We start from the raw sequence: 9,540 nt of genomic DNA on the forward strand, positions 1-9,540 counted from the left end.
TTTAATATACAATATACATACAAAGAATTTTGAAACACATTCTACATGATATTATTTAAAACAAAACGTACATCGAGAATGTACAAATGGTTGATACAGATATAGTTGCGCGCTTTTTCCTTTCTTGTTTTCATTTTTTTGTAGTAGTGGAAGACATCTCGTAGTATATATATATACATACATACATACATACATACATACATACGTACATAAGTTTATATATATACGTGATTTATGTTCTCAGAGGCCACATTACTCTCTCCTTATATACTCAATTTGTATCGTTAATGTAATTTATTTCGTATAAATTCTATTCAATATAAAAAAGCGGCCTATAAAATACGACTAGAAGTCTTTATCTAAAAATCTATATGATTATTACATATATCTTTACTTGACATTATATAACGACTTATAAATATTATACTGTACAAAATATATAGTATAATAAATTGTGCCTCGTTAATTATTGCAGGTAACTGTTATCCAGTTACATACTTTATGTTAACATAAAACAGAATTGACTTCTTTTTCATATGACTAGATCTCTATTGAATTAGGACAAATGTCTGTTCACGATTTCATCAAATAACTGTGTTAGTTACTTATAATATTTAATTTATATTGCACTAACGATATTTGATGTTACCTGTACAATATATAATATATTCTCTAAAAAGTACAGAATTTACAACTGTTATTTTTGTACATTAAGTTGTGCGAATTTGTTTGATATTGTATTGATATGAAACATTTTAACCACGAAAATTCATGTTTCTTTCTGATTCATACAAATGTTAAAAAACTAAAATTCTTTTGATTGCGAGATATCTCACAAATAATTTCTGAAGTACATTTTACTTTCACGAATTGCAAAAGACACACACTCGTTTGTTGTACTGTTTTGATATTACCTTCAAGTATTTAATAAGCTGTCTTCGATCATGGTAGCAAGTATGTCTACCAAAACAGACAGCATTAAATCGGGCTAAGGACTTGGTTTATCCATACCAATTATCTCCTCAAAAAGAGTATTTCTTCCTTCTGTTCTTTCATCAATAATGTGTAACGCAAATCTTAATGTTGCTGCGGCTAAATCGCCGACTGACCAATGTCTGTCCATAAGAACTCTACTCACAGTATCTAACTGAAATGTCAAATCCAAAGTGATAAAACAAATGGAATTGTGTATGGAAATGTTATATATGATTAGTGTTGTATTTGTTACCTTAGACAAACTGGGATTTCCTGTAGTATAATATATTAATTTTGGTACTCCTGCCAAGGAAGCAGCAAGCCATTGAATAACAAGCTTCAATTGTGGGTCACCCCTTAAACGGGATCCACAACCCCAGTTGCCTGTAGCAACAGGTAATAATCCACCTGTTTGTGGACTACCATCTCTTGGTATCTAAAAGATTATTTTAGTAAATTCAAAATTATTTGTCATTTTTATATAAACGTAATTCAAACCACATAAAACTATAAAATCTTGGACAATGTTATTATAAAATGCACAACAAGTTATATCATATTTTATATTAATATAAAAGTTATACTATATTAATCTACGAGTAAGAGACATTGAAGACGTTATCAGATAGAATGAGAGACAAATCATTAGTTATTGGGAATACAATTAAAAAATATTTTAAGCCAGATAGAGAAGTATATACTTGTAATTCATCATGCAATAAGTAACTAAGTTTAAAAGGCATTTATCGTTATCATAGTAAAAGATAATTAATTGGTGATATCATTACATGCATTATATTTATATTAATATATTTGTAACATAAATTTGCTCACGTTACATGTTATACTCGATTCGAATTGTTGCGCAATTTTGTCATTTCTGATATTGAAAGATTGTGCTGTGTTTATCCCTTTCACAGATCCAGATGTACTTAAAGAAACAGGATTAGATAGATACACGGTAGTTTCGTCATCAACCAAAGTTTGAAAAACTTCAGACGTAAATGTTACCGTTCTAAGCTTTTTACGTTGAATATCCTTTACCTCTTTTGACATAGTATGATTACTTAAAGCATCTTCAGAATATTCTACATCTTCAGACACAGACACCTGTATAGCGTAATGAACTGATGAGATTTGGCTATGTATAAAACGTTATTTAACATAGCAATAGTCTTCAGTTTGTCTCTCATTCTTCATCGATACAATAATTTAAAATAAAAAAATGTATAATCTATGGAATCATTAATAATCCATTTTAATAGATGTATGTTTGCAATATTATTGTTTCGTTCAAAGATCAAGTAATTTTGACTGAAGGAAAGGAAAGCATCTTGTTTCTTACTGATTGTTGCCTCCTATTTTTTTGACGGGCTAGCTCTAAACTCAAACTTCTCACAGCCAAAGCTAATTTATGGCTTTGATTTACGTCGGTAGAATCAATGAAAGGTTGCGGCTCGCCCTCTTGAACTGGAACACCAGCAAACGATTCACTAAGAGCTCTTTTTAATAATGAGCCTGCGAATTGAACTACTGCTCTATCTCTCGCGTCTAATTCACGAGACTCATCTGCTGTTATAGGGTCTTCTAACCACTTCGCCAGTTGTTCGTAAACTTCTTCGAGTTCCGAACAAAAATCTTAACATAAGAAAATAAGTCAGTTTCCTTACATTATATTTAAAAGCTGATTAAAGTATATTATCTATAAAATGTTCAGTGTGATACTTGCCAGAATTGTATTCAGTGCTGAAACTGTACCTACTACTTGCACTTGTGTCTCTTCTTTGTAGCATAGGTTGATTTTGCCGAAATCTACCTAACCATTTTTGTTCAGCTTCCAAAGATTCCTTCAAAAAATCTTCATCCACCGTTTCATCTCGTAAAACAAAACCCCTTGAACCTCCTCTTTTTACTCTATATAATTTTATATAGATAAAATAAATTTTTAATTATGGTACAGTGTGCGTATTTAAATAAATTGTCTTACTTAATATCTTGATCGCAAACGTGACTTCCAGATACGCTTATTCCTACTGCATAGCTACTCTCTCCAAACGAAGTATTCAACGAAGCAGCTCCAGTAGCTGTAGTTTCTCGTTTTAATGCGTCTCTTAATCGTTGAGCGAAAGTTCCTCTTCGTTCTGGGGTATCCAATTGAGTGCTGTAGCGTTTACTTAATTTCTGTTCTTCTTCCTCTTTATTGCAACAAATAATAATATATAAATTCCGCGTTTTGTAATATAGGCGATTGATTAAAAATATTACATACATACCCAAATCTTCATCTATAGTATCTTTCGCGCTATGGAAGCTGTCTGTACTTTGACTATTACAACTACTGTAAACCGACATTTGGCCAAGTGACTTTCGTGTAACTGGCAAAACTTCGCCGCTGGATCCAAGAACGATAAACCGATTTCTTTTGTTTGTATAACTAGTATCATTGTACACTTTATGGGGACTAGGTGATCTTATGGATTTACCATTTGGTTTGCTACGAACTTCTGTGAAAATATCATACTTGTGTTCACATAACACAGATTTATCTAAAAACAGATACGAATTATAATTCTGCGTGATTATTAATTATCTTCGATAATGGTTTTGTTATCGTATCTCCTTTGGTACCGTTATTTGTTGATAATATTTTATCATCCCCTTCTATTTCTGGAGGAGTGCTACTAAAACTTTCTCCGATCGGTGATAATCTCCGAGATGCAACTGTAACGTCTATATCTGATTCTGACTTTACAGGATCAGTTGGGCTACTTGGAATATGTCTTTGTCGGAATCCAAGTAAAGATTTATTCATTTCTCGTAATATATTATCTTCTTCGAATTGTGACAAAGGTAATCGTGAATAATCTTCAGGATCGATACAGCATACCGTTACCTGTGCAAAAATAACAAAGAAATAGCGTAAATGAAAACATATCGATAGTAAAAAGAAAAATTGAGAAAAATGATAATAGTATACTAACGATATTTGGTTTTGGCAGAGCTTCAAATATGGCTCTGTTGCGAGGATCATTTATTCTAGATAAATGCCTAACTCCTTCGACTATTAAAACTTCGTTGTCTTCTAAACCCTCGACAGACAATATTGCCACGAGCATTTCGGGATGCGTTGCTATCTAAGAATTAAATTAATAACTATAATCGTTGCTTTTTATTTCGAAAACAATCTCTATTGTTTAGTTTTTTCGGTCTCTCTTTTTTTCTTTTAGAAAGCTACGATTAATCCAGATGGAAATTATTTTTCTCACGCCTTTAATTATTTACATGTACGGTTTCTTGCGTAACATCACCATCAAGTACACCGCCACCAAATTTCGCACTCGCAAAGCAAACTCGCAGTACTTTAGCTTCTGGTTCCACTCTGTCTAAACGACCCTCGTGGCGTATCATCAGCGGACATAAAGGAACAGTGCTCTCTAACCAGTCCTCAATAGTTAACCACTGTTTTGATATCATTACCTAAAAATTTGATGTTCATTTCGATGTCACGAGATTTTGATAAGACTATAGCATCGAAAGTATAGCATACAGTACCTGTCTAGAAATTATTAATTTTCCATCTAAAGCGTTTTCAGTATCAAGGTAGTCGTAGTAGCGAAATATGCTTCTCAGTTTTGCTTTTTGCCCGTTACTAAAAAAAAAAATAACACAGAATTACATTTACGTTTCATATTGACCTTTTATCCTGTGCTTTGCTGAAAGCATCCTTAACATTAAATACTTTTTACTCAATTTCTTGAGCTTGATCCTTACTTATGAAGATGTTTGAAGAAATTTGTGAAATTGAAGTCCCGTAAAGTTGGGTGCGTCTTTGCGGTTCTTTTTGGGTATGTGGAGAAGAACGCGTTCGCGATTAAAGATGAAATGAAGGCATAACTGTACTCCACGCAATCTCCTACAACGTAGACAAAAAATATCTCGTTTCGTCTTATCCAGGATATTTATTACATTATTATATTATTGTCAATCGCTCGACATTAAATTAAATGAAATTTATTACAAATTACCTTGCTGCTGAAGACTAAAGTGTAAACCTTGCGGAGGTTTACAAGATCTTAGAGCTTTCGCTCTTTCTACTATTCGTGGTATCGTATTTATAAAGATTTGATCCCGTTCGGTGAAATCGAGATCGGTATCAAGAAATGTCGCCAATCCGGAAAATAATTCAGGATCCTGTACGTCCTCTTCAGGATCAAGACTTATGCTGTAAAATAAATACGAAATAGCTTAGGGTAACTCGTTAAAGCTGGCTGGAAAACTTATAAAAACACGTAACAATTACAGTACAAAAAAACATTTAAAACATGGGTGATTTTTGTACAGATAGGCGTTGTATACTTAAGAGCATTTGGGTACATCTTTTATGGATATTTAGAAATATTTTTGATCAGATACCTTTTCAGTATGCACTGTTCCTCGTATCTTTATAACAGCATGTAGCAAAAAAATCGAGTTCGTTAATATCTCCGCGAGACGGAGCAATCAAATCGATTCGATATGCATATCATACATATATATTCGCGTTACCGGTTAATCGAAATTCGCGTATGCGTGATATTCATTTAAATAGCTGTAGTGACGACATACTTACTTGCACATGTCGTGTAGTCTTTGCATCGCTTCCACGAGATCTTCGGAATTCCTGGCAGCAGCCGCCCGGTCCAGTTGCTTTACGACGGCAGGCCACCATGGTAAGTCACAGGGTAACATTACTAGAGCCATTCTAATCGCCGATCTAAACATCAAATATCACGGTATCCGGTCCAACGACGCGTCGAGTATGTAAGTCGAAAAAGAGTGAAAGAAATAATCGGTAATAATCAGTCGTAAGCCAGACGACGTCGCTTCGATACTGTATTTATCTATATTCTCGATCGTGTTTCTAATCACATTGTATTTTATGTTAAAGGACTTAACATACGTAATACTAATCTTTGCAGTCATGCTACCGCATAACATTACGTGAAAAGTAAATATAAAGTTTCAGAAGAAATTCTTTGTTTATAGCTAGCCTACGATCACTGATTCACCGATTTGAAACTATCTATGTATAAGTGCGAAGTTGGACTACGATTGGACGATGATACGTAAGCTAAGAACGAGTACTCGTTATATTATGAACTAGATAAATTTTTGACTAAATTTTACTATGTAATATTTTCTATCTCATTGCTACAACAATTTCGCGTAATTATTTCGATCAAAATTCAATCAAATCCCACAGCATATATATATATATATATGTATATATATATATATACATATATATACATACATCTTTTTACCTGAATTATTATTAGTCTAATTGTAAATGTATTACTACAGCACACACTACTATGTGTATTACTTGCGAGCATACATATTGTATTCTTTTAAAGAATGGCAAGTAGTATAAATTTAAAACAAGCGCGATGTGCCTACCGAATCGTCGACACGGCATACGTACGTTTACGCGCGAATTGTCGCGTAAAAATAAATATTCCATGGTTATAAAATGAAACAAGGTTTCACGCGCCATGTAACTCGATATCCTTGGTCTCTCGCTTAAAAATATACGTCGTATTCCTTGTAAAATGGAACCTCTAATTAATTTTTAAATACACGTATTCGAAAGGATAAGTAAAAACTTCTACATTACGACACAAATTTCACAAATAAATTGTTCTTTTAATCGATATTATTCTCATTGTGCTTAGTAATATATAGACAAATAATTATATTAATATTACAATCAATTATTATAGAAAAAAGATAATTCATAGTACGAAAATCATATTAACGTTAATTGTATATATAGGCCATTTAATAAATTACCTCTCTCTGACACTTCTCCCGGTTCATTTCAAACTGTAAACATTAAAGTATTAAACACTCGATCCACGATTTTCGTTAAGCATAAGTCAGTTTTATCCAACGGACAGGCAAATAAATCTCCATCAAGGTCCCCATATAGATTTGAAAAGTGCTCGTGTGCCTGGTGGAAAGGGTTGTATAGTTAGTAATCTTTCGTCACGGATAGTATAATTAGTTTTTCTTGTAGGCAGGTGGAGAACTAGCCGGTTAATTCGCAAATATTGTGTCACACAGAGGTACATAGGTGCCCGATAACGTTTTGCAGGACACGAGTACGGCTATTCAAAACTAGAATTTACATAATCACCTAATTTACTCGATAGGTTGTCGATCAGCTGACGCGATCACGAATAAAGTCACATCTTAATGTGTGCCATTGCGTCAACGAACATGCTGCATATCGTCCAGTCAACACTCGTGCTATTGTAGCGTCTTTAAAAAGTAGAAAACACCCTACATACAGCCGAATTTAATGACTTTTGCCAATAATTTTTGACGACAATATTAGCAACTCTTTGATATGGTACAGAGATACATAGTTTACCCTCTAACAAATTTGACGCGCAAACTTATCGAATTGATTGGTATACGATGCAGCGAACCAATAAATCTATCTTCGCGGGTAGATGGCACAAAACGCAGAAATGACCCACCGTTAACTACAATCAGCTACAATACTATCTCGTCGTGCACAAACGATGGCTGGCAGTCCTTTTACTTTGTTCATGAGCCGCGACCGGCGGTTGGCGTTGTACGCACTATTTATAGAGCGGCGCCGGCGCCTTGCCAAACCCTATATAGAATTTTTGACAACAAACTTACTTATAATACTTTATTCAATCTGGGTGTCATACCAAGCATCAAGACAGTAATCTTCTAAACTTCTACTCGTTAACGTGATCTCGATACAAGTAAAATACTAACACAGTCTTATATTCAAAATTAACTATATATATGTAAGTACACAGCAAGACGCATACAGGACATACAGAACACATTTTTCTGCTTCACGTCTTGAATACCGAGTTCTCTTACCATTTTAACGTCATTTCCGATATTACCGAGTATAGTATAACGTCTGTGACTAAGTCATTGACTAACAAATCGTAGAGGGCGTAAGAAACACTCTGATTTTTTTCTAGGTCGGTAATTCAGAACGTGAGACACGAAGTCCCACCGCCGACGAGGTACAGAATATTTTTGTATCACATGCGATATTATCGATCCAGAATAGTAGTGGTTTGGATTGAAATTATATTTTCATAAAACTAAATTTTTCCTTCAAAAATTGGACGCGTAGATTATAAACATTATAGTTTACGATTCAAATGTGAATGATTAACTGGATTGTGTATGACTAATCGTTTCTTTGATCTTTTATCGACGGATCATCGACGGATCCTATCAGTCTCGAATGTCGCTGTGCAATAACTTAGATAAAATTAACTTTAATTACAAAGATTATTGTATAATTTCTTAAATTTAATCAATAAATAGGTCTTTTTAAAGCGAATTCGAATGTCTTATCATTTATGCTTAACTCTCTCACCTTTGTCTTTTCTGTCATTTTCCCAAGTTAGATTAAGTGAAACGTTAAAAAATAAAGACGCAAGGTCCAGTGATACAATCCATTTCATACCCTGTTCTTCGCTGTAGGGGAGATGCTGGCCTATGAGGGGATGCAATTTCGATAAATATAACAACGATAGATACAAAAGTTCTTAATAATTACATCGGTAAAACAGCAAGCCGTTGGTAAGCTGACGCCACAAATGTCACGTTTATTCTGTACGTCGGTAATAATTCTTATGTTCGCCATGAAAAATCACAGAGGACGTAAGAAACACTCTGATTTTCTGGCAGGTCGGTATTTCATAACCTGAAACACAAAGTTCCATTTAATATCACATCTATCCTGTCCTTAGTCAGTGGTCCCACATATAGAAGTTTATGTACAATATATCTTGTATTTATATATATATTGTATATTTAGTTAATACCCCTACCTACATTGTGACTAATTTATAAAAGACATTGGTAGGTAGGCATTCTATCTTATATCTTATATTCCATTCTATACAGCTTAAAAAATTGATAACATGATATTCATACAAGAATAATTGTAATAAGAAGCAAGGACAAACATTTTATACTGTATGTATATTGTTATGACATATGTATAAACATACGTACATATATATGTATATGAAAGTTTGATGAAACATGAAATGTAGTTGAATATGTATGAGTAATTCAACTATATAGATTATATAAGAATATGTATTATTATTTTGAAATGATATCGATAATTATATCAAATTTTTCTCATTCTTAATGATTCCGTATAAATAATAAAGCATGGTGAAATTTTTAAATATAACTAATTAATATATTAAACGATATATTCTATGTAGATGGGTGGTTTGGAGATTTCAATACGTGATAAAGAAACATCCGAATACAACGATGAATCCCAGTCATTGAAGTTACTCCCATCCGAGTTGCTTACTGAGAATAGCCAGATATAAAAAAGATCTTTAAAATTCTTGTTCGACAATATATACATACATGCATAAAAACGTATTGTATAACGTAATGTATAATAAAACATAATTTGTTCATACACCTGTGGATATGCTACCTTGCGATTGCGACTCCGACAGGTGCCACCACCTTGCGGAATAATTTGAGTGA

The 9,540-nt window shown here is 33.3% G+C and overlaps 1 protein-coding gene and 2 long non-coding RNA genes across 12 annotated transcripts; 2 read left to right on the plus strand and 1 right to left on the minus strand.

Moving 5' to 3' along the window:
* Positions 1-11: 11 nt before the first annotated feature.
* LOC117158671 (uncharacterized) lies at positions 12-7,865 on the minus strand. 10 transcript variants are annotated; one of them, XM_076618647.1, is made up of 17 exons: positions 7,500-7,634; positions 7,154-7,278; positions 6,808-6,967; positions 5,585-5,728; positions 5,001-5,197; positions 4,747-4,888; positions 4,528-4,624; positions 4,258-4,452; positions 3,957-4,109; positions 3,604-3,868; positions 3,249-3,521; positions 2,963-3,170; positions 2,705-2,889; positions 2,321-2,613; positions 1,810-2,085; positions 1,229-1,411; positions 12-1,147 (listed from the first exon to the last, which is right to left on the minus strand). In XM_076618647.1, exons 4-17 carry the CDS (start codon positions 5,713-5,715, stop codon positions 989-991), a joined length of 2,757 nt encoding a protein of 918 aa, XP_076474762.1. In that variant the 5' UTR covers positions 5,716-5,728; positions 6,808-6,967; positions 7,154-7,278; positions 7,500-7,634; the 3' UTR covers positions 12-988. The 10 variants fall into 10 exon arrangements, with proteins under 10 accessions (XP_076474762.1, XP_076474761.1, XP_076474760.1 ...); XM_076618646.1 differs by having other exon boundaries at positions 7,391-7,634; XM_076618645.1 differs by adding an exon at positions 6,440-6,558 and having other exon boundaries at positions 7,154-7,634.
* On the plus strand, positions 5,601-8,359 carry LOC143302695 (uncharacterized). The gene is made up of 3 exons (XR_013058427.1): positions 5,601-5,684; positions 6,001-6,080; positions 7,989-8,359. It is a non-coding gene; the product is annotated as an uncharacterized LOC143302695 (long non-coding RNA).
* A 314-nt stretch (positions 8,360-8,673) lies between these two features.
* On the plus strand, positions 8,674-9,469 carry LOC143302696 (uncharacterized). Its single transcript, XR_013058428.1, has 2 exons — positions 8,674-8,883; positions 9,261-9,469. It is a non-coding gene; the product is annotated as an uncharacterized LOC143302696 (long non-coding RNA).
* The last annotated feature ends 71 nt before the right edge of the window (positions 9,470-9,540 follow it).

The sequence above is a fragment of the Bombus vancouverensis genome, chromosome 5 (genome assembly GCF_051014615.1).
Source record: "Bombus vancouverensis nearcticus chromosome 5, iyBomVanc1_principal, whole genome shotgun sequence".
In the NCBI taxonomy this organism is placed as follows: domain Eukaryota; kingdom Metazoa; phylum Arthropoda; class Insecta; order Hymenoptera; family Apidae; genus Bombus; species Bombus vancouverensis.

What these genes read in the sequence shown, in the direction of transcription:
- LOC117158671 (XM_076618644.1), bottom strand. Translation starts at nt 5,736, where the DNA reads ATGTTTAGATCGGCGATTAGAATGGCTCTAGTAATGTTACCCTGTGAC. An exon ending in TTACGCAAGAAACCGTACAT is followed by an intron (nt 4,110 to 4,257) that starts GTAAATAATTAA and finishes TTTAATTCTTAG; the next exon opens with ATAGCAACGCATCCCGAAAT. An exon ending in GAAATCCCAGTTTGTCTAAG is followed by an intron (nt 1,148 to 1,228) that starts GTAACAAATACA and finishes TTGACATTTCAG; the next exon opens with TTAGATACTGTGAGTAGAGT.